Source organism: Symphalangus syndactylus, chromosome 2 (genome assembly GCF_028878055.3).
Source record: "Symphalangus syndactylus isolate Jambi chromosome 2, NHGRI_mSymSyn1-v2.1_pri, whole genome shotgun sequence".
In the NCBI taxonomy this organism is placed as follows: domain Eukaryota; kingdom Metazoa; phylum Chordata; class Mammalia; order Primates; family Hylobatidae; genus Symphalangus; species Symphalangus syndactylus.
This window is the reverse complement of record NC_072424.2, coordinates 50,356,765-50,381,110: the sequence shown is the minus strand read 5'-3', so window position 1 is coordinate 50,381,110 and position 24,346 is coordinate 50,356,765. Positions and strand designations below refer to the sequence as shown.

At 40.9% G+C, this 24,346-nt stretch overlaps 1 protein-coding gene and 1 long non-coding RNA gene across 10 annotated transcripts in view; one reads left to right on the top strand and one right to left on the bottom strand.

Moving 5' to 3' along the window:
• Positions 1-6,685: 6,685 nt before the first annotated feature.
• On the bottom strand, positions 6,686-15,005 carry LOC134735427 (uncharacterized). Its single transcript, XR_010118531.1, has 3 exons — positions 14,858-15,005; positions 10,157-10,312; positions 6,686-8,391 (listed from the first exon to the last, which is right to left on the bottom strand). It is a non-coding gene; the product is annotated as an uncharacterized lncRNA (long non-coding RNA).
• Positions 10,734-24,346, top strand: part of KCNQ5 (potassium voltage-gated channel subfamily Q member 5) — a 616,433-nt gene continuing 602,820 nt past the window's right edge. For 7 of the 9 annotated variants that reach the window (XM_063629850.1, XM_055256386.2, XM_055256378.2 and 4 more), the window contains exon 1: positions 10,734-14,913. In XM_063629850.1, the coding sequence (XP_063485920.1) occupies positions 14,513-14,913 (401 nt within the window). In that variant the 5' untranslated portion in view covers positions 10,734-14,512. The other 2 variants (XM_063629853.1, XM_063629852.1) reach the window with 1 other exon arrangement.

Sequence of the window (24,346 nt, the reverse complement as noted above, 5' to 3'; positions counted from 1 at the left end):
AACCATCTCTATCTGTGAATTTAGGTAATGTCACTCGGGTAATCAAGGGGGTGGCCTATGGTAGACACTGCTGGTTGTCTGTCTGTTCCCCATTTGTTTACGTGGTTCTCAATTATTTCCAGTATATCCAACTAAAATAATTCACTTTCCTTACCTTACTTGCAGTTGTGATTGGTCATAAGATGGTTCTGGCCAATAAGCTGCAGGTAGAAATTCATCAGGAGGACACCCTTTCTGAATAAAAGGCAAAGTCCATTTTGCCCTTGAGCTTTTCCCTTATTCTTACCTGGAATTTCATACATAATATCTGGAAACATAGCTGCCACTGTTGTGACCATAAGGATGAATGACACATGCTAAGCAGGTGAGAGTGGCAAATGGAAAAAGTTAGGCCTTATGTCTTTGTGGAGGCTTGCCTGCCTGACTCTTGACTTCAAGAGAAATAGGCCTTACTTAAACCAGTGTTTTGGGGAGGGGTTCTCTATTAGCAGCTGAACACATTCTTTTTTTTTCTTTTTGAGACGAGTCTCGCTGTCTCCCAGACTGGAGTTCAGTGGCGCAATCTCGGCTCACTGCAAGCTCCGCCTCCCGGGTTCATGCCATCTCCTGCCTCAGCCTCCCGAGTATCTGGGACTACAGGTGCCCGCCACCACACCCGGCTAATTTTTCTGTATATTTAGTAGAGACAGGGTTTCACCGTGTTAGCCAGGATGGTCTCGCTCTCCTGACCTCATGATCTGCCCGCCTCGGCCTCCCAAAGTGCTGGGATTACAGGCATGAGCCACCGCACCAGGCCCACATTGTTAAGATACAATTGTAATGTTAGGATTCAGAATCTCCAGAAAAGGGGTATCTGTACACTTAGAAATACCAGGTTCAGTTAGGGAAGTGACTCTGTTCTTCTCTCCTGTTTTTGAAGCCAGAATGATCAGTGTTTATGGGCCTTTGCAGATAAATCTTTCTTCCTCTCTTATATGTGGCTGTTAATAAAATTTCTAAATAGACAACCCTCTATTCCTAAAAGCCTTTTCTAATTTGGAGAGATATATGGTTTTGTGGTTAAGATCACAGTTTCTGGAGTCAGCGATTGTTCGTATCCTGTTCATATCCCCACTTTTTGGTTACTGCTTGTGTGATAGCAATCTCTTAATGTTTCTGAGCTTATTTCCACATCTCAAAACTGGGGAGAGTAGTAATGCCCATGTCATATAGTTATGGCAGGATTAAATGCAGTTCTTCAGAAAAGCATGTAGGAGAGTGTATATTGACTTTTTTTTCCATCAAGAGTTAAAATTTAAAACTTGGAACTATTTTAGAATTTCTGCATTGGTTGAAAGAAATTTAAACTCCATTCCAACTCTAAAATTCAATAGCTCTGTTAAATATTTGAGGGTTGTGTGATGGAGAAAATCAGAACAAAAAGTTTAAAAAAAAATAGAATGGGAGAGGGAGGCTGAGTTTATTCAGATTCATGTACATGTATGGTTCTGTACATTTACTTTAATATAACTTAGCTTTGGAACTACTAAAAACACGATAACTCATAGTCTGAGTGATGTTGGATTTGCCAGTTAGTTATGTTCCTCTACAAGAAGATATCTTAAAATAAATAGACATTCCAACATGTTGTGACTCTTAATTTTTTCTCCTAATACTTTTCTTGTTTTCTCCATAATAAAGCTGGAAGCCATCCATAAGTGTTATTTAACATTTACAGAGCACCTAATAAGTGCAAAGGCACTGGCATCTATTATACCATAACACATTATTGTCTCTCATTTTGAAAATGAGAAAACTGGGGAACGGAGAGACTAAACACTGCATCCAGATTCACTTGTATGTTAAATAGGGCTAATGGGATTTAGGTTAATCCATGTAAAATCTCTAATTTTGTCAGTATAATTCAAAACAGAAAACAATTTTGCACAAGTTTAATCATTTTTTAAGACAAAAAATAGAACATTGTTCCAGAAGTATTAAGGAAATAGGAGTACTTTCATAATTCAAACTTGAAGAGTAGCTTTATTTTTCTTAAAGGAATGACTTTCTTTTCCAGAACGAAGAAACTTAAGGACCCCAGTAGATCAGTGAAGATGGAAATAAATGCAATGTTTTGAAGATTTATGTACCCATGAGCTTACAACCAAATTGAATATGAATATGTATATACATAAAAAATAAATACTACCTATGGAAAACCTATTTTTGATGTAGCAGATTAAAAACAAGCTTTTCCAAAAGAGAGGTAAATTTATTCAATAAGAAAATACATTAAGCCACTTCTGGCCTTTTAATATCTTCAAATTCTAACAGATTTCCTTCTAACCAGAGACCATTGTTATACAAGAAAATTGTTAGCTGCTATAGTACATTCGTATATTACTATATGATATAGTACATTCGTATATTACTATATGATATAGTACATTCGTATATTACTATACTATATAGCACATTCATATATTACTAACTGAAGTAAAAAAATGTCAGTTTGATACAGATCTTCTAAGGTTATGAATGTGTATTTTTATTACATTTCTCAAATATGATGCAGCAACCCACAGTGGAAACACTTGCATTAAAATGACACTCAGACCAAATGTTCATGCTTGAATCTCTCATAAAATGCCTCTAATGAAGTGGTGAATAGGCATCTATGAACTCTAGTTATTTTAATTTGCTAATTGATATTTTATTACCATCTTAATCTAAAGAGCCCTTGTATAAATTTATATGGAATTAGATAAAATTATAATAAACCTACAGTGTCATTTGAAGCATCTATATTCCAATGCAATCAAGAAAAAAAGTCTCAGAAGAGCCCTCAAAACCCTGAACCAATTAGCCATTTATTTGTTCTCTGGATTTTTTGCTGCCTCTTTCACTTCTATCCTATAGTAGAAGCAGGAAGTTATGTTCATTTTTAGTATACAAAAATACTGTTATTATTTTAACCTTCTAGAATATTGCAAAGTCTGACATGCTTACTTACCTGTTGACCTTCCCTGGTTTTGTATACATTGAACGATTTTACTTTAAGTGGAAAAATGTTTTTCATATAAACATCTAGCATCATTTCCCCAGGTGTATTACAAAAACTAAAATTCTAAATATAGAAATAAATGGTACGTAGACCAACAAATATCACCAAATGGCAGCAAGCAAAACTTCCCACCTCAATACCTTCAAAGGCTGACCTAAAAAGTTTGTTTAAAGCAGGGTTTCTCAACTTTGGCACTATTGACATTTTGGGCAGGATAATTCCTTTTTTGTGGGGAGCTATCCTGTAAATTGTAGAATGTTTAGCAGCATCCCTGGCCTCTACAACCTGGATGCCAGTAGCAAAAATTTCCCACACCCTCCCCCATAGTATGTACTAAACCAACCAAAAACATCACCGGACATTGCAAATATCATCTGTGGGGCAAAATTACCACTGTTGTAAAGAATTAGCTCCAGATGAATAAATGTTTACAAAACATAGTAGTTGGTTTGGAGTTATCAAGTTTTAGATAATCTTTCTATCATTCCATGTTATGTATTTAAGTTTGCTCTAAAAATATTTTAAATCTTTTGAAAAAATACAATAAACTATGGCACGAATTAGGTAGGGATAATGTTTGTTCTACAGTTTTAACGTATGATAGGAACTCAGAAATTGTAGATTGGCTTGAGGAATGGATAAATTAAAAAAATTCTCATTAAGGGAATGAGATAGTGGTTTGGTCTAAACTCAAGCATCATTAGTCATGACCCAGCTAGCCACTGTAGAACTGAACACTGACAGCCCAGGCAAGGGGCCCAGGCAAGGGCTGGGGAGAATGGCCTCAACATCAGGTGTGGGCAGGAAATAGTCTGCTAGGCAGAAGAGTGTATTCTTTTTTGTAGAATTATGCACTAGCAGGTTATTCAATGTGTATAGCACAGAAATGCTGGAGCCAAGATGACAACCAGAGGTTCAGTAGGTGGGCAGGCAGGCAATTGACATTGCGGAAGTAGGTAAACCTGTAACAGGACTCTAGTCACCATTTTAAGATATGGGTCAAGACTTCAATTCCTGAGAGATGACTGAAACAAAAATGAGTATGTCCCATGATAGTGTACTGGTTAGGCGGCAGAGATAAAGACTTAAGCATGGAAATGACTTTAGTATATTTAACAGAATTGAGGGTGTGGCTGTACTCATAGTCTTCCCTTGTACTGCATAAGTAGATTCATGGTAGTTTGTATGTTTTAGTGGGCAATATTTTAAAGCTTAGATTGCAATTACATTAATACATATATATGTGTTTATATATGCACTCACTAAACTACACATACATGCATGCTCTTGGCTTTAAAATATTCAAACTCTGCCAGGTGCCATGGCTCACACCTGTAATCCCAGAATTTTGGGATGCCAAGGGAGGAGGATTGCTTGATCCCAGAAGTTCAAGACAAGCCTGGGCAACATAGTGAGACGCCAATTCTACAAAAAATGAAGGAAAAAAAAAAAAGCTAGGTGTGGGGGCATGAAACTGTAGTCCCAGCTACTCAGGAGGCTGAGGTGGGAAGATTGCTTGAGACCAGGAGTTCAAGGCTGCAGTGAGCTATGATCACAGCACTGCACTCCAAATTGTGCAACAGAGTGAGACCCTGAGACCCTGTCTCTAAAATAAAAAATAAAAAGTATCCAAACTCTGGAAGATTAATTTGGAATAGAAACACCATTATTCTGAGTAAATGTGATCCTATAATATAACCATATGAAAAATGTAATGAGAGTTCAAGGCTGTTTTCTAACAGAAAGACCTATAACAAAGATCCAAAATCTCAGTTCAAGGGCTTTATAGTGACCACAAACCTTGCTGTCCTAGATCCTCCCTGATAGAAGTGTCATCAAGGTACTCCCAACCAAATCATGAGAAATAATGCAGATTACCAATTCCAAATTTTCCCATATATCCCATATAAGTCATCCTGAAGATATCCTCAAGAGAATCTTTGTAAAATTCATTCCTTTGGCTGGGCATGGTGGCTCATGCCTGTAATCCCAGCACTTTGGGAGGCTGAGGTGGGCAGATCACGAGGTCAGGAGTTTGAGACCAGCCCGGCCAATATAGTGAAACCCTGTCTCTAAAATACAAAAATTAGCCGGGTTTGGTGGTGTATGCCTGTAGTCCCAGCTACTCAGGAGGCTGAGGCAGGAGAATCGCTTGAAACCGGGAGGTGGAGGTTGCAGTGAGCCGAGATTGCACCACTGTACTCTAGCCTGGGCAACAGAGTGAGACTCCATCTCAAAAAATTAAAAAAAAAAACAACTCATTCCTTTAAGAATTACAGCCCAAGGGGCCCATAATCTGGGATTGATTAGCTAGGTTTTTAAAAATTATTTCCAAGAGTCTGTGAGTCTCAAAAGTTGTAATTGTATGCCAAATTTTAAGTTTTTTAAAACTTTTTGGAAGGCTTTCATCAAATTCTCAGACCTCTGCCATTCAGAAAAACTGTAGAATCATAAATTCACAGATATTCTAGAATAATGAATTCAACAGCTCTCACCAGACATCTGAAATATCACGGATATTTTAGAATGAAAGGATGAAATATCCATTACCATTTGAATATTGCTGTTAAAAGTAGAATGATATGCAAAACTCTATACATTAAGGTTTACTTTGTTTAGTTGTATCTAGTAGCTCTTAATAAAATATACATCTGTGACTGCATAGCCTGGTACACTATGAGACATAGTTGCTTTCATCTGCTTTTAAACTTCACAAATAGTCACCTGAATGAGATCATCTGCAAAACTTAAAGTTTATCTTCTGGGTTATCTCAAGGTTTACTCATATAATCCAGTTTTGTTTTTTTTTTACAAGTTTACACTACTATTTTTTTGTATCTGCTAAATTTCAGCTAAATATTAACAATTACAGAAGCTAATGTTTCAGAGAATTAATCAGCTATTATTTCAAATTGCAGGCTAAATCACAAATGGAACCCAAGCTAAATCTTCTTATACATAAATATGAGTAGTAGTTAACATTTACTGAATACTTATTATGTGTCAGCACTAAGATAAGACCTTTACATAAACTATTTTGTTTAACCACCCCAAAAGTCCTGTGATAAGGATATTATTATCCTCACTTTAAACATGAAAGAAACAAAGACTTAGTGAGATTTGGTAATCAGCCAGGAATCAGGATCCCACAATTCATAAGTTTCTTTATGACTCCAAATCCCTAGCATATTTTAAAATATATTTAAATATGTATTACTATTTATTGCTCCACTTTCGATTTTTCGATTTTTGTCATCAAAACTAATATTGGGTCTGTGGCCCCCTGCTTCTTTCTTTCTTTTTTTTTTTTTTAGATGGAGTCTTGCTCTGTCGCCCAGGCTGGAGTGCAGTGGCCCGATCTCGGCTCACTGCAAGCTCCGCCTCCCAGGTTCACGCCATTCTCCTGCCTCAGCCTCCTGAGTAGCTAGGACTACAGGCGCCCACCACCGAGCCTGGCTAATTTTTTGTGTTTTTAGTAGAGACAGGGTTTCACTGTGTTAGCCAGGATGGTCTCGATCTCCTGACTTCGTGATCCACCTGCCTTGGCCTCCCAAAGTGCTGGGATTACAAGCGTGAGCCACCGCACCTGGCCTGGAAGTATTCTAAATACTCCAAAAAACAGGACCATTCTGTAGTTCAGTGGTTTTTCAAAAACAACTTTAATAGCATTTCTGTTAATATAATTTTATGCAGAAAGCTAATATGTATATATAAGAAAAAAGCAAATATCTTATTGAAACTCCAGAAACTTGATGACCCCACTCTTGCCAATCCCTGACCTGTCTGAGGGACTCTCGATATCTCCTGTAGCTTTCAGTAGCACTGTTGAAAACTGTGTTGAATACTTAGCAGGTATTGACTTTCTTTTTCTGATCTGGTTAGTTCCTCCGCCTTGATTACAAATAAAATCAAACAAAAACTAGTATGCATTTTTCTTCTTGGTAAAACTAAACGTGAAAAATGCATACTTATTAAATATAATTTTTTGAAATGTTAGAAATAAAATATAATGGCTTTTATTAAAATGTTATTAAAGTACTCAATAAAATCAATAAAAGATGTCCAAGTCGTTGCAGGCCCCACAATTGACAGTGAAACAGTGTCTGTCAAAATTGCAGCTTAGTTGTCCAAACACCTGTGCAGGCTCAGCCTCGGGACCTGTGACAGTGGCTGTAACAGCCACTCAAGTCTCAAGTGAATCAACATTATTTTGTATAGTGCATTCTTCAAACCTAAGTCTTCTGCTTGCTTCTCCCACTTTAAAATAATTATCTCCATTCCCTTATCTTCAAATTGTTTCTCTGCTCACTCTGATCTGATTCCTATTTCTCCAATTCTGCAAGGAAATAAAAATAAAAACAACTTCTTCAAATGACCTCTTTGTTGCTAAATCCAAAACCCTTACCTTATTTGATTTCTTTCAGGCATTTCCCTAATGAAGCTCCTTTTTTCGCTATTGTAGCAGCGGTCCTCAGTGGTTACTCAGGTTTCTTTATTTCAGTCTCTTTCCCTACTTGCTCCTTCTCTCTTATCCTGAATGGTCATGCTTACTAGGGTTGGGTTCTCAGGCCTCTTCCTTTTTAAACAAATCTGCATGCTTCCCCAGGTAATTTGATTCTGACTTATTGATTTCACCCATTATAAATATAAGTTGATGATTCTCAAATTTCAATTTCTAGCTCCCCCTGAACTGTAGATCCATATATCCAATCATCAACTGGATATCTCCACTGAGCTGTCTCAACAGGTATGTCAAACTCAATACAAAATTGAACACCTTTCCCTTCTTCAGACTGCCTTCTCTTTGACCTTTACTGATTGAGTAAATGATACCATCATTTACTCAGATATTTGTACCTAAATTGGAAGTTAGGCTTAACATCTGTCCATGGATTGGTAGCTTCACAAACCTATAGCATAGACACTGTATCGTTTTCATCTTTGAGTCTCCACTTGGAACAGTGTGTGCCACTTGTAGGTGTGCAATCCATATCAAGCCTTTTCTGAAAGTAGAAGTAGTGACATGTAGTGTTTCTGGCTTAACATTCTTCAGTGGCTCTCCCCACTCACATCAGGATAAAATGCAAAGTTCTTGCCAAGACTTTGTCATATAGCCCTTGTCTTACTTCTGCTGCCTCCTGCTTATAGCTACACCTCCAAAAGCCACTGAGCTTCAGTAGAATCCAACTACTTATTATTCTCAAAGTATGATCAGCTCTCAAAATTTCACATCTTCTCTGGCTGGGTGTGGTGGCTCACGTCTGTAATTCCAACGCTTTGGGAGGCCAAGGTGGGCGGATCATCTGAGGTGAGGAGTTCAACACCAGACTGGCCAACATAGTGAAACCCTGTTTCCAGTAAAAATACAAAAATTACCTGGGTGTGGTGGCATGTGCCTGTAGTCCGAGCTACTCGGGGGCTGAAGCAGGAGAATCACTTGAACCTGGGAGGTGGAGGTTGCAGTGAGCTGAGATTGTGCCTGCACTCCAGCCTGGGCGACAGAGCAAGACTCCGTCACATCTTCTCAAATGTTTTCTCTTTGAGTTATCCCTCATGTCTTCACCAAAGTCTAGTTATTCCTCAAGACTTAGCTCAGCTATTACATTCTTTAGGAACCTCTGTATCTTCTATAACATTCTGTGCAAACCTCTGTGAACTCATCACCATGTTATAATTACTTGCTCATTTATCCATCTCCCCCACTAGTCTATGAACATAAGAATCAGGACTGTCTTTCATCTTTGCACCACTCCAGGTAGCTGACACCTCATAGTTGAAGATTACTTGTTGAAGAGAGTAATAAGTTTTGAGAACTTCATAAAAGAAGCTTTCTTAATTTCCTTTTAAAAAACAATGGTAAAATGTCAGTACCACTAGGGGGCACAAACTAGTAACAGAATTTTCTGGTACACTCGCTTAAAAGAGATGTTTGCCTTCTGTGGCAACCTCTTCACACAGTTTATAAATATACGGATCTTAAAAAGTTCAAGTAACTCTATTATTCCCAGAGAGATATGTTTAAATAGTTGGCTAAAAGATAGAGAGCAGTGCTGACATATTAGCATGTCAGAAAAAATGAAATCAGGTACGGCCAAATATGATTAACAGGGTTTTATAAATAAAGCTGAGAATAGCATTAAGAAAAAGATCAAAATGTAAATACAATTTCAAGAAATTGATACTATGAGACTTGGGACTATTTTTAAAATTTCAGCGCAGAAGAGTATCTATGCAGGAAACTCCTACTTCCACAGGAAAAGTGAAGAGAAATATTGAAGCTATTTCTGTGTTTAGAATAAAACCTCAAATCCTCCTCCAAGATAACCAATAGAAACTTTCCAGTACTTTTCATTTGTAACAAAACCCATTAAGATTATTAATACACAATAATAGGCTAAGTATTTTTTATTCAAAAGCTGATATAGATGTTAAAAATCTAGTTTTGGTTCTGTTTTTGCCCTGCCTCAGCTAATTTTTAGTTTAAAAAAAATTAACTTGTCTACACCTCAGTTTCTGCCCCTATAAATTGGATATGATCGTAGTGCTTACTTATGAAACTATTGTCACAATTAAGTGAAATTTATTTTGTTTTATTTTATTTTATTTTGAGACACAGTCTCACACTCTGTTGCTCAGGCTAGAGTGTAGTGGCACCATCTTGGCTCACTACAACTTCCACTTCCCAGGTTCAAGCGATTCTCATGCCTAAGCCTCCTGAGTAGCTGGGATTACAGGCACCTGCCACCACGCCCAGCTAATTTTTGTATTTTTTAGTAGAGACGGGTTTCACCGTGTTGGCCAGGCTGGTCTTGAACTCCTGATCTCAAGTGATCCACCCACTTCGGCCTCCCAAAATGCTGGGATTACAGGCGTGAGCTACCACATCCGGCCTGAAATAATTATTGTAAACCACAGTGCCTAACACATACAAAACACATGATGAGTATTTGCTATTATTTTGCTTCAACAATTGTGATCAGCACAATATTTCAGTAATTCCTAGAAACAGTAATCTTGTTAGCTGCTGGAATAAAAATGGTGAGAATTTGTTGAGCCCTTTCCGCACGATTTCTCTACCAGACTCTCCTTACAGCTACACTCATTCACGCCCACCTCCTTTCTGCATCCCTGGGGCAGAGGCTGTTCTGAAGAACAATGTCCCATTTGCCATGTGAGGTAGGCCTGGGACTCCTACTGTGTTATGATTCTCATGCAGTCTGGTGAGGCTCATATGATCTCTGACGTTGTCTTGGGTTCTCTGATTAATTTCTGCTTGTTGAAGAAACAGCGTGAAAAGTTTGTATCATATCTCTTAGAGATAAGAATTGTTGATGACTGATCAAAACAAATGGTATATTATGCTGATACATTTAAAATAATAGTAGGAGATAAATACGTTTACTGAACCAATGGTTATGATATCTATGAAATGCAATATAGCTGCTATGCTTATTGGTTTGGTTACGGCCTCATTGGAAGGAAATAAAAGCTAAGGAGAAGGGTGGTGTAGCTTAAAGGGACTCCTATTCAGGAGTCTGAAGACTTCAGTTCTACCCCTAAGCTTACAAGGCAAATTGCTGAGCCCTGTGCGCATCATTAAACAGCAGCCAATCATGAATTTCCATTTCTCCATTAGTGCATTTTATTTTTGTTGATTATTTTCTACTTTTTTAGTTTTATATTTTCCCCTTCATTATTTTCCCAAGCAGACTCACGTCACATGCATTTCCTTTTTATTATAGGGTTTAAGAGTTCTATTTATCATTCCCTGTCTGATTAGCCCAGGAATTTCACACTGGATCAAAATGCATCCATATCACTAAAGAGTGGCTACTAAAGAGCGTATCTTGTAGCAGGTGATGGGGCAAATGAGAAAATGGGTAGGCATGAAGAAGAAGGAAAGTGGGAGAGTAATGGGTCATTGATGCTTTGTGAAACTCGTCCAGATCCAGTTATTCTGCCCCTCTTACGGGCATTGAAAGTCTTTTTTTTGTGCATCTCTAGCTCATGTATAGAATTTTAAATATTATTATTTCAGAATACCTTTCAGAAGAATAATACAATGGGATAGAAAACACACTGAGGCCAGGAGCAGTGGCTCATGCCTGTAATCCCAGCACTTTGAGAGGCTGAGGTGGAAGAATTGCTTGAGTTCAGGAGTTGGAGACCAGCCTGGGCAACACAGCAAGACCCCATCTCCAAAAAAGAAAAAGAAACACACTGAAATAAAATATCTCTAGAAACTATGTTCAATTGAAACCATATCCATGTAGACTTCAGAAAATGTTTCCAAGGTCATAAATTTCAGGCAAGCATCTTAAGAGAATGAATGAGTAAAAGCAAACACATCTCAAAAGATGGGGAGGACCAATCAACTCACATACTTTACACTAGCAGTTAACATTTGCCTTTACCTCTGCCTCTTCATAATGCTCAAATGTAATTATAATGCATAGAAAGTACACTGTTGTTTTACTCACTGCTCAGTATGCCTATCCTCTTTTCTAAATTTGAATTTTAATATTTCAGCAAAACGAACTAATAAAAGGCAGTTTCCTAGCAACGTCTGTATTCAAAGGAACAACAACAAAGCTTAATCACAAACACCTTATTTTCTCCAAAGTTAATTCCCGTCTTTTGAGGGAAGTTAGCAGGTAGCAAATAAAGCAAGGTGCAAACAGAGACTCTTGTAGGAGAGGCTGGCACAGCCTCACTTGGCTTTTTCTTCCTGGGCATTGAAAGATAGGATGGTTAGGGCTTCAGCTAAGCCAGTCTTTCCCAATGGTTGCAGTCAGAGATTGATACAAAACCCCAGAACTGTTTGCTATTTTATCCATCCTCTGCTGGAGATGCAGATTGATTGGTGGAAGGAACAGTGAACTAGGAAGCCAGGTTGTTGGATTCCTAGTAACTCTCACACTACCCACGAAAACTTGAGCGGGTCCTCTTTTTCTGGGCTGTATATCCAAATGGCGGTTACTCTAGAAGACTAAGTGAAAGGTCTTTCTCAGCAGCTCAAACCCGCCACCAGTAACCGGGTCTTTTTTTTTTAATTAAGTTTAAATGGCATTTGCTTAATCAATAACACAGTTTCACTAGAATTAATGCTGCTTCCCCAGAAAAGCATCACTTAGAAATTAAACAGCTGGCTGTCTTCCAGGGAAACATGTCCCTGTGTCCTGCCTTCCTGAGACTTCTTGCCTGCACGCGGGGCCCAGCCGCGCCAGAGAGATGGAAGTGACTTTACCTACCCAGCGAAAGTAGAAGTCTGCAACAAGGAAAACAGCTAAGTTAAGAGGAAGTGGTTTTCGTTTTACTGCTTGCAGAAAGGCCAAGATTTTGACGTTTAAAGCGGGCACACGAGTCATTTTAAGTCTCTAGATCTTTCACCCTGAAAGTCCCTGCACAGAAACTCCATAGGGAGTCTAAATATAGCAACAGCACCCCCCTCCCACCCCCTCCGCCTTCAGTCAGGGTCCCGCGCAGCTCTAGGATTGGAGAGCTTACTCCAGGGCGCTCTCTGCATCTGCCTCGAATAGCACCGCACGGAGCAACCTCTCTCGCACCTCCACAGTGCGTGGGTGTGAAGTGTATTAGGGGAAAGCTAGAGAGTGACTCTGGGTGATGGTGCTCGGCTCACAGTCACATGGCGTCGCCGCCAGCTGCACAGAGCTCCCAGCTAGCTGCTGCTGCCCAGAGGCTTGGGGGGAAGGAGGGAGGGAAGCAGGCTCCTGCTGGTGACCAGGAGCAGGCGAGAGGGCTTCACACAAATTATAGTGATAATAAAGAGTAAATGCAAAGCATTTAAATCGAGGTATTGCAGAAGACAGAAATCAGCTGCCGCGGGCGTGGGTGTGTGTACAGGGTGGAGGAGAATTGGGAAAGTATTTATCTCGGAGGGGCGGACACAGCTGCAAGAAGACTTTTGCCTTAGCATTGTTTTAGCCTTAGGAAAAGAAAAGGCCCTAAGGAATCCACCTTGCAACTATCTGCTATGTCTTTGTGGTGGAAGCTTAGTTTTCCCTTCAATTTAATTTGATGATTGTTTTCTTTCATATTTGGGGAAGAGCCACTCTGTTGGAAGAAGTCCCCAAGCCTGGCACCCTTCAGTTTTCCCTATGCTGAATGTGAGGTTTAAACTGCCTTTTCTTTGTAATACACTGTTTCTGAAGGCCAGAGGCCGCGGCCGGTGGCACCGCGGCCTCTCTCTCTGTCAAGGGCGCATGGGCTTTGGGCCAACGGGGTGCCAGAGGTGGTGGAAGACCCAGTCAGTTGTTCCTTGCAACAGGTCTCTAAGCTTGTATGTTACAACATAAGGTGGGTGGGGTCGAAACCCCGAGAAGCCGGCGTCCTGGACACCCCATCCTCCAGGTTTTCTTTCCCAGACACTGGGGTCCTCGCTGCCGCTGCCGAACTTCTCAATCATATGACTTTCTCCGACTTAAATGGAAATTTCTTGACGGAGGGAACTGGGTTTGTTCTCCCAGGCTTCGCGCTGCAGTCAGGCAGAGCCCCGGGGCAGCTCGCTCACCGCGGAGGAGCCACTTTGGAGTTTTACGCCCTTTCCACACTCCACCCATGGACTGGAAACGATGTTCAGTTACTCGCGGGCTTGTTGTCTGATACTGGGATGGAAAGTCACAGTCCGCAGGCTGAAGTGAGGCGCGGGAAGATGCCTGGTCCTTGCCTCGCGGACTTGGCAGCCGCGTCCTTCGGGTCTGTCCACTGAACTGCTGAGGACTCGCCCGTGTGCGGGGACCCGAGTGCCACTTCCCGGAGCGTTACCTTGCGCTCCAGCCTCCAGGCTAGCTAATACCTGGAGGACAGGGCAGGGCTGTTCCCGCTCTCATCCCTTGCGGAAGGATGGCAGAATCCGGCGCAGCGACGTAGCAGCGGGAGGGCACAGCGACCTGCATCTCCAGTTTCTCCTCAGGACACAAGGCTGACTTCACCTTCCGGAGAGCTGCAAAGCCCCTGCCAGAACCAAACCGAACTCGCGCCTCGGAGAGGGGCTTCTGGGGCCGGTTCGCTGCAGGGCGTGGGGAGTGGAGAGAGGGAAGGGGAAGCCTGGGGCTGTGTGTGCGCGCGTGGGAGCGCGCCTCGGAGCGCCCCGCACTCCCCCACTCTATCCCCGGGGGCACTTTGGGAAGGAGGGAGTGGTAGTCGCGGGAATGAGGGAGCAAGAGAAACCCTCTCAAAGCGACGCCCCAAACAGGTCCGGATTTAGAATTCGAAGCTAAAGGCTGTTAGAAATTGGGACTCCTCGGCCTCCTTTGCAGCCCCTCCTTTCCCGCCCCGAAGCCCGGACGGTTTGCTGGCTGCCTGCTTCCCCGCCCCCGGCTCAGAGGTCTCTGGCTGGCGGGCGCCCCGTCGGCCGCCGGCTTCCTCCTTGAAACCCGCCGGCGCACATGAGGCCGCTGCCCCCGCCGCAGGCGCTGGCGGCCCCCTCGCGGTGCCCGTGGTGATGCCATGCCCCGCCACCACGCGGGAGGAGAGGAGGGCGGCGCCGCCGGGCTCTGGGTGAAGAGCGGCGCAGCGGCGGCGGCGGCGGCGGGCGGGGGGCGCTTGGGCAGCGGCATGAAGGATGTGGAGTCGGGCCGGGGCAGGGTGCTGCTGAACTCGGCAGCCGCCAGGGGCGACGGCCTGCTACTGCTGGGCACCCGCGCGGCCACGCTCGGGGGCGGCGGCGGTGGCCTGAGGGAGAGCCGCCGGGGCAAGCAGGGGGCCCGGATGAGCCTGCTGGGGAAGCCGCTCTCTTACACGAGTAGCCAGAGCTGCCGGCGCAACGTCAAGTACCGGCGGGTGCAAAACTACCTGTACAACGTGCTGGAGAGACCCCGCGGCTGGGCGTTCATCTACCACGCTTTCGTGTGAGTACCCGCGCCCCCCTGCTATGGCTGCTCCAGGGAACCACTGTCCCTGGCCCCCTGGGGCGTGCTCCGCGCTCGCGCCCTTGGGCCCCGCGCGCGTGCACACGTGGTGGCTTTTATTTCTTCGCACGTGTTTGTGGTCTTCCTTCTGGAGCCTCTCCCCTCCCCCAGCCCCACTTCTTTCATCTCTACAGCTTGAACCTTTTCCCCGAGGACACCCAATGAACTGCCCGGTAGCTTCAGGCTCCCGGGGCGAGAGCCAGGCAGACGCGGGACTTAGGCTGCGCGGATAATTGGGAGCAATTAGGTCCCAAGATACGTAAACTTCAACCGAACGGGGCGCCCGGGAGCTAGGGAATGCAAAGGGAGGACAGGCGCCCGTGTGAGGCTTGAGAGTATACTGGAGAGGTTAGGAGGTCATGGCGGGGTAGGACGGGGAGGAGTGAGGGGGCACCGAGGGCTAGGTCCTCAGTCCTAGGGGCGGAGTAGGGGAAGCTGCTACTTGGAGAGAGCTGCTAGGTTTTAAGTGCGCCCGGAAACACGCCTCGCCACCACCCAGCCACCACCAACGGAAAATCTGTCAGTGCATGTAGCCCTTCCTGCCACGGAGAAGGTGGCTAAGGTCTAGAGGAGGCCAGCAGGCCAGGCGAAGCAACGCTCCCGCGCTGCAGCGGGGAACCTGGGGCGCAGGAACGCGGGCAGAGGTGCGATGGCAGAAGCGCGAATGGGTCGCCTTGGACAGAGAACGGGCAGTGGGTTAAGTCCCCATTTGTGGCGCGGAGTCAAAGTGTGTGTGTGTGCGTGTGTGTGTGTGTGTGTGTGTAAAGTAAGCCTTCTCCATCTAGCAGAGAATGCTTAATGAGAAAATGATTGGAAGCAAATGTTTATTTTTCCCTTAGGCATTTAAAACCTTTCAGTGGCTTTAAAGTTTACTACTGTTTTTCCCACAAAGTCCATTCATTCAGTCTCCTATTAGAGTTACGTTTATCTGGGCATTTTAAGGTTGTTTTTATAATGTTACCTTGTGTCTAATTCTTTTTTTCTTCCTCTTCTCCTTTTGCTTCATCTTTTTTTAGTATTATTATTTCTGCTCCTTTTTTGTTAAGATGAAATATAAAGACATCAACCTTAGAAGACCAGTAGAGAAAGTTGCAGATACTCGCTGATACATTCCTTGTTTCCTAGTGAAATAAGTTTTGAGCACACGGACTAGGTTTCTTTTAGAAATAAGTTGTGTCATCCATACATAGCTCTCTCCTGGGATGTGGAATTAGCATCAACACCAGAAACGTGTTTTGAAATAACGTGGAAGAAGGGCTGGTTTTGTAACTAGGTGAACCTGGAATTCAACCACATAGGAGTCAGGAAATTGGTGGAGTCTACAATCTGTGGGGCTCTGGTGTCTGGAAAATTTTACAGTCCCAGATTGATGTGAACATGTAGCATTAGGCAGAATATTCCAGCCAACTTTCCGTTTTACAATGCACACAAGGAGAACGGTTGTGTTGCATCATTATTACATCAAAAAGTATAACTTTTATGTAAAATTCACATTTATTTAAATGTGGTTAGGATAATGATAGAGAAATGCAACTGACACTTTTCATGTTAATCTCCTCTGACCTGATATATAATTAAACATATTACTTAATAAGCCTGGTAAATTATTTTGACCTGTCAGAATATACTAAAATAATTTAGCAATTATGATGCTCAATTTGGTAGCAAATATATATACTGTATAGGTTATGATTTTTTCTTTACAACAGTATGCTCAAAACATTTCTAGCCTTTCTTTTTTTATATTATGCATTGTATATTCAGAGAGAGTTAAAGAAAGCCTTGGTTGGTGCACATACTTTGCATCTCCTAACTTGTTCTTGAACATGAATGAGAACTTGCAACGCAACATTTTCTTTTCCATGTGTTGGTGTTAACAGGTTTGTATGGGCTTACAGAATTTTAAAACATTGATAAATGATTTTTCCAAAGGTTCAAGTTTGGATACTTCTCTATCTACCAAGCTTTATCAGTCTAGCAGTATCTTTAGTAGTAGACAGGAAATAAATTGTGTACTTAATAGATGTAGCAAATGTGAAGTTTTACATTATACATTTTAGAGTCTGAAACTGCAATGCCTCAGCAATTAGATAGGGGTGCTATATCCACATTAGCACAAAGAGGGAATGGATAGTATCATCTTCTGGGAGGATTGTGCACAACTAAGCAGACCCGCAGGAAAGAGGCCATCTTTGGCAGTTGCTGCTTGTGATTTTAAATGAGCTTTAGAATAGCCAGACTTTACACATTACGTTCATTTATCGAAGTTGCTTTATGCTGTAAGTTTAACTAGACCCCAATAAAATAATTTCGAGAGAGGTGTAACTAACTAATTCCCTGCCAGCCTGGGAATCCCCAAATCTTATTTTAATAGCAGTATTTGTAGCATATTAAGATTCTTGCCAAGAACAAGTGCACTGTGATTAATGAGGTACTTCAGGGGTGAATTTACTTGGTCGACCAGTGTTTTCACTGCCAAGAAACAAGAAAAGCATGTTTAAAGTTATGCTTGAGGTAAATATAAATTTCTATTATTTATGCAAAAATAATTATTATAATGGTATTGTAGGGTTATAAAATGTCTTTTCAAGAGTACATATCCTAGCCTATTGATAGGATGGCTGGACAGAGCAAGGGATGACCTACTTCAAATATTTTCCCTTAAACTTTATAAATTAGTGGAGATTAGGAGATCCTTGCCCTTACTATTCTTTAGGATTTACCTGACAGCCATATTTCCTATCTTCAACTTTTCTTCATTTTACTAGTGTGCTATTCAAACATGAGGTGACACATTTCCTTGAATGTTGTTTGTCCCTTTTTAATTCCTCCTTGTTTAAGGAAAATTTTGAAGAATAAGGAGGGTAGTAGAGGAACACAGGATGGGGCTTCGTATACAAATTTGCAGTGATGCAGCAAATGTGGTTCTGAGAAGTTACATGGGAAACGGTGTTGCAGATACATGTAATTGATCACTTTGCCTAATGTATCTTTGCCTGACTTAATACTATGGATGTGAACTTATAGATATTAAACAAGGAGACAAGAAGAAGTCACCCAAGCTAGGAGCTCTGAAGTCATCCTTTTTCTCATACTTACTCCCTCTGGTCAGACAAAAGGTCATTAAATACTGTTTGTTTACTTTACAGGTATTTTTCAAATACATTCCCTTTTCTTCTTTACTACTTCTGTTCCATTCTGTTTCTTACCTCTCCATTAGATGATTTGTAATATTCTCCTGCCTGATCATCTGGTTTCTGTTCTCAGCCTTCTCTCTGCTCTAACATCATAGTATTGTTCGTAAAATGCAAATCTTATCATATCATCCCTCGCCTAAAATATTTCCATGACTCTCATCATCTACTCCTTCATCTATTTATCCATCTACAATTATTGGAGTGTGTAATATGTGCTAATTCCCAAATTAACAAGGCAAATGCCTCCACTCTGGAGGAAGGAAAAGACGCCAGCAAGGGACTACTACAAGCCTGTGAACAAGTGTGAAACAGTGTTATTGGTGTGCTTAGAGAGAGAGGTTACAAAGTGACATGAGAAAAGAAAAAGAAGTGAAGCCTGGGCAGAAATGTCAGCACAGGCTTCAAAGGGGAAGTGAGGTGTAAGCTGAGTTTCCACAAATGAGTAGTTAATTTTCAGGTGAGCACAGCAGGAGGGAATGAACAATCTTGACAGAGAAAACAGCTTGAGTAAAGATATGGAGTTGTGAATCAGCACAGTAATTCTAGGTACTGTTAAGTATTTTCAGGGTGAGGAAAGCCACAAGAAACGGTGGTAGAGCAAAAGGCAAGTCACCAATCTCTTGGATAGCTTCAGATGCTGACCATAGAATCTGGTATTTATCCTGTAGGCAGTAGTGGTCATTGAATGGTGATAATCAGGGGAATGACATAATCAGATACAAATTTTGGAAAGATCTGCCTTTCATTAGTTCAGCAAATAAATTGGAGTGCAAAATGGAGTCAATATGGCCTATAAGGAGATGACACCGATTGTGCAAGTTTTCCATTCATTGTTGCATTCATTTATTCATAAACTTATTCTGTGAGTGTCTGTTGACTATCGACTATATGCTGTGGATCATACTGGAAAGGTGAGAGATGATTGCCTAAGGAACTAAGGCAGTAACTGTGGAGATGAGAAGGAGGAGTTTAAGCAAAGAAATGTTAAGGGGATAAAATTTTCAGATTGTTTTCACCAGTCTGACATGTGGTATGAGGAAGATGATTCCGACTTGGTTGATTTGAGGAATGGAAGTGCCATTCACTAATATATGGGACAAAGAGTGAAGGGCACATATTCTGGTGAATATAATGGGTTCGGATTTGAACATGATGGGCTTTACATGTTTTTGAGTCATCCAGGTGGAGATTTTAAGTGGTGGGAACATAGCAGTGAACAAGGCACAGTCTATTTCCAACCATGTTAGATCAGCAACCAGAACTGTTTCTGGCACATAGATAACACTCAATAAAATATTTTTAAATGAATGGAATCATTTACGAATCTGGAGTTTAATCTAAGTATCTAACCAGATATTTAGCTTTGAAAGCCTCTGTCAGTTTTGTGGTAATTAAAGCAATGAGTAGAAAAAATGAGATAGCCCAAAGAATAGTGAGTGAGGGCATGGTGGAGGCCAGAGACTGGGGAACACCAACACCAAGCAGTGGATGAAAAATAAGAGCCAATGGAAGAACCTGGGAAAAGCTTTACAGCAACCCAAAGGCCAAGGGAAAATCCAGGAGATCTTATTTTCATGAAAGCAAAGGAAGATGCATATGGAAAAAAGGTTATGGCCAGCAGTTTCCAATGCTGCAGAAAGGACTAGAAAAGTTAGGTAAGATTTCATTGGATTTCTTATGAAGGAGGCCACTGGTGGCCTTTGCTGCTGCAGCTTCAGTGGAGTGCTAAGGGTCGTAAATATGATTCAAGTGGACTGAGGAGTGGTTAAGACTTGGGAAAATGGACACAGTAGTGTAGGTTAGACTCCAGATTCCTTGGAAGAGTTCACACAAGACCCTCAGGGCATAGACTCCTATATAGCTACTCCCCTCTAATATGCACTCTAAGCCCCACCCTCACTGCACTGCGCCACCCTGTGTCTCACCACCATGTGTTTGCTCATGCTGTTTTCTTGGATTCTCCCCACATCTTGCACCCTTGCTATTAAACTCCTAATGTTTCTTCAAAGTACAGTTCAAAGATTACTTCCTCTTGGGCATATTTCCAAACAGTTCCCTTCCCTCTGCCAGGATGAGTTAGGTGCCCCTTGTTTCAGGTTCCATGGCCCTCTACCAATGTCTTTATAGTGGTGCTTCCCCCATTGTACTGTCGTCGTGGGCTACTTGGTCTGTCTCTCCCACATGAAAGCGAGCTTCCATACAGTGAAATTTCTACTTATTTCTGAATATTAAGTGCCTAACAAGGTGCCTTGCTTCTAGTAGTCTCTCTATAAATGCTTGCTTAATTGAGTAAGTAAATAATTTTCCTTATAAGCCTTCCACAGCGGAGCTTCAGGGTGAGCCGAAGCTGAAAGAACTACCAAGTGTTTTCAGTTTTCTTAGAAGTAAGATACTGGTGATTCATTTAAAAGAAAAAAGATATGGGACTAGAAATAGGAGATTAGTGCTTTGCTTGTGGCTTTGCCACTAATTAATTCTGCAAGTCATTCCACACTTCTGGGTCTCCAAATCTTCATCTGTGATATGGGCACAATCATGTCTGTGATCCGAGGTGGTGGAGGATACTGTAGAGAGTCTAAAATACTATCATAAAAGAGAAGGAGTATTTGGAATGAGCAATCTGATCTTTTTATCATTTCCTTTCCTCTTCTCTGAGCGTGAGGGTTGCCTCTTAACTAGTTGCTTTAACTTAATTCCTAAATCCCCAAGGTCTCTGTGCTACATAGTAGCCAAAGTTATCTTTCTTTCTTTCTTTTTGTTTGTTTGAGATGGAGCCTCACTCCGTTGCCCAGGCTGGAGTGCAGTGGTGCGATCTCAGCTCACTGCAACCTCAGCTTCCCAAGTTCAAGCGATTTTGCTGCCTCAGCCTCCTGAGTAGCTGAGATTACAGACGTGCGCCACCATACCTGGCTAATTGTTTTTGTATTTTTAGTAGAGACGGGGTTTCGCTATAATTGTTTTTGTATTTTTAGTAGAGACGGGGTTTCGCTATGTTGGCCAGGCTGGTCTCATTCTCCTGATCTCAAGTGATCTGCCCACCTCAGCTTCCCAAAGTGCTGGGATTACAGGCATAAGCCACCACACCTGGCCCAAAGTGATCTTTCTGAAGACTTAACAGAACACATCACTCCTCCTCTGCTTAGAGGAGGATCTGTTTATTGCTTGTCTCTCCCCTGTCCCCCAATTCTTTAAAGGCAGTGGTTTCTGTCTTATTCATTATTATATCACCAGCACCCAGAACACTGCCTGTCACATAAAAGATGCTCCATGCATACATGCTGATTCATTTACTGACACCCCAGATCATCAAAATACACTATTAGTTCCCTTGTGGCAGATGGAATTTTACTCTGTTGGCCATTCTATGTGTCAGACTCAATTAGACCTAATGAATTACTTTACTACTTACATATATATTCTATTCTGAATTAAGTTTATATCTGTAGAGACTGATGTTTACGTATTTTTGCCCCTGCATTCCTTTAAAAAATCGCCGATTTAAGTCTACAGAGGCCTTGTAGAAGTTATACTGCTTTATACTGTGCTGATATATAAAATGTTTCATACTCTTCTAATCAGTCTTTAGAAATCTAAACAATGCTATTGTACTTGAAGACCATATTACAATTAGAAATGTTGAAAAGTGTTATTAGTACTGGGAATATGATAGCCTAAAAGGAAAAAAATGAAAAGGGTATTTCAAAATGAAATGAAGGACTGATATAAAAAAACACTGTAAACAAGAAAGATAGCCAGCAGCCTTCTGAAAATTGCTTGCAAAGAAGTAGTGCCAGTTTTAATTTTTAATTGCAAATGGCTATTTTGGCAGATGAAAATGCCAGCAGAGCATGTTTTATCCTAGCCCAGTGGTGTGAAACTACTTGAAGCCCAATTGTTGAACAGTCACAGCTCATAGTTATGTTTAATATGTATGTGTTTTCATTTTAATTTCCTTTTTCTTCAGCCATTTATGAGTGCGTTATTTGAGGTTTTATTTGGTTGCAACCTGGGAGAAAGATTGGCCACACATCGGCACTTTTTTTCATAATTAAAGAAATTATTTGATGGTCTCAGAGTTTCAGGTGATCTTTTAATCCTTTGCAATCAGTGTGTCTGAAGAATGAGCTTCCTAAATGTTATTAAAGTCATCAATTTCTAAACTTAAAAATAGCTTGAAGTTTTTCATCATATACATTTGTGTATTGTGCATATGTATTTCATACTCATACAAATACACATGCAACATGAGCACATAGATACTGTATCTTTTAGCAGAGAATTTGTATTAGTGTAAATATGTCTATTTCCCTTTGTTTTGATCCTCTAAAAGTAAAAAACACTTGAATAAAATGTGATTTAGAAATAAAAAGAACATTAAATTTGCTCTTGATAATACAGAGCTTATCTCGTAATTTGAAAGATAATTAAATTTTTGCATGATGAAGAGATACACACTTTTTTACAAACTCAGTCATAGAGGCCATTGTTCTTGCTTATTGTACCTGTGAGGTAATTCTAGAATCCCTATTCCTTCTTCAGTCAGTGGCTGGATAATCTAATTATAATGTTATAATCCATCATTTCTCTTTTTGAACAGTCAATTTAGTTTAACATTTGCTTAACAGCCATTATGTATGCCAGGTAATGTGCTAGATGCTGGTGGTTCAAAGAAAGGAACGATGCGGACCTAACCTCAAAGAAATCCATTGGAGAATATGAGAGATTTAGATTTAATATTAACTTTACTTTTCCTATACAGGTACCAGTTTCTTAATCTATAGAATATCAGTACCAGTTTCTTTATATAATAGGAATAAAATATTACTTCGAGGTGATATATTGTATGTATAGTATATGTATACATAATGTTTAATATGTACATATTAACAATTAGCATGGTGGCTGTCACTGAAACTAGAGGGAAAAATAGAGACAATGTGGTAGAAGGCTGTATTTATATGATAAAGGTCTAGGATTTTATCCTGTATGTGTTGGGCAATCTTTGAGGAAGATAGGATTTAGGCAAATAATAATGTCATTGGATTTCCATTTTAGATTGGTCATTCTATCAGCTCTGTGAGTGATGGCTTGAGGGAGACAAAACTGGAGGTAGAGGCTAAATTTTAAAACTGTTGTTCCAACTTAAGCAAGAGATAATTAGGACTTAGACTGGGGCAGTGGTAGGAAGGATGGGGGAAAGGTGTGACAATAGAGTTGAAATGTATTAGTGAATGATTGAATGTGGAAGATTAACAGATACAGATTTGTTATTTCCAGATTATTGGATTGGGTGCTTGGATAAATAGTGGTACTATTAACTGAAATCAATAGAGGTGGAACAACAGGTTGGCGAATTGCAGGGGTGATAAAATGAGTTTAGCTTTGGAAATGCTGAGCTTTCGGTGCCTGTGGGAATTCCAACTATAAATGTACAGCAGCTCTTGGATGATGATTTAAAAGACATAAAATACAGACAGGAGTTAAAATCACAAGGAAAGCAAATAAAGATAAAGGGTAGGAGGTCAAGGATGGAAATCTGGAGAATACCAACATTTAATTGATAAGCAAAGGAAGCAAGGAATGAAATGGAGTAGACAGGAGGCTATAAGGAAACACTAGACAAAAAGATGGTCAGGGTTGTGGAAACAAAGGGTATTGAGAGAGTTTCAAAAAAAATAAAAATAACCAACTCTGAAATGTAGAGAGTGGTTTAGTAAGATAAAGACCCATCAGAAATTACCATTGGATCTGGCAATGTGGAATTCTTCAGTGATTCTATAAACTCATCAGTGTTAACCTTCAGTGAAGCAGTGAGGGCAGAGGCAGATTGCTGTTAGCTGAGAAATGAATCAGAAGTGAGGAGAGGAAACAGCATATTTAGGCCATATGTTCAGTTAGTTTGGCAAGAATAAAAGGGAGATTGGACACTAGCTACAAGGAAATACAAGGCTAAAAGGAAAATCAAGAGAATAAAGTTATAGAGAAGATTTTTTTTATCACAAATAATAGTCATTTTAATGATTATGTGCTGGACATTGTTCTAAATGCTTTATGCACATTAATTCTTTTAGTCCTCAGAATAACCCTAATAAGTAATATTAGTGTTATCATCTTCCTTTCAGCAAACCAGAACACCAAAGTAGAAGGAGGTTTAGTAACCTGTCCAAAGTCAGCTA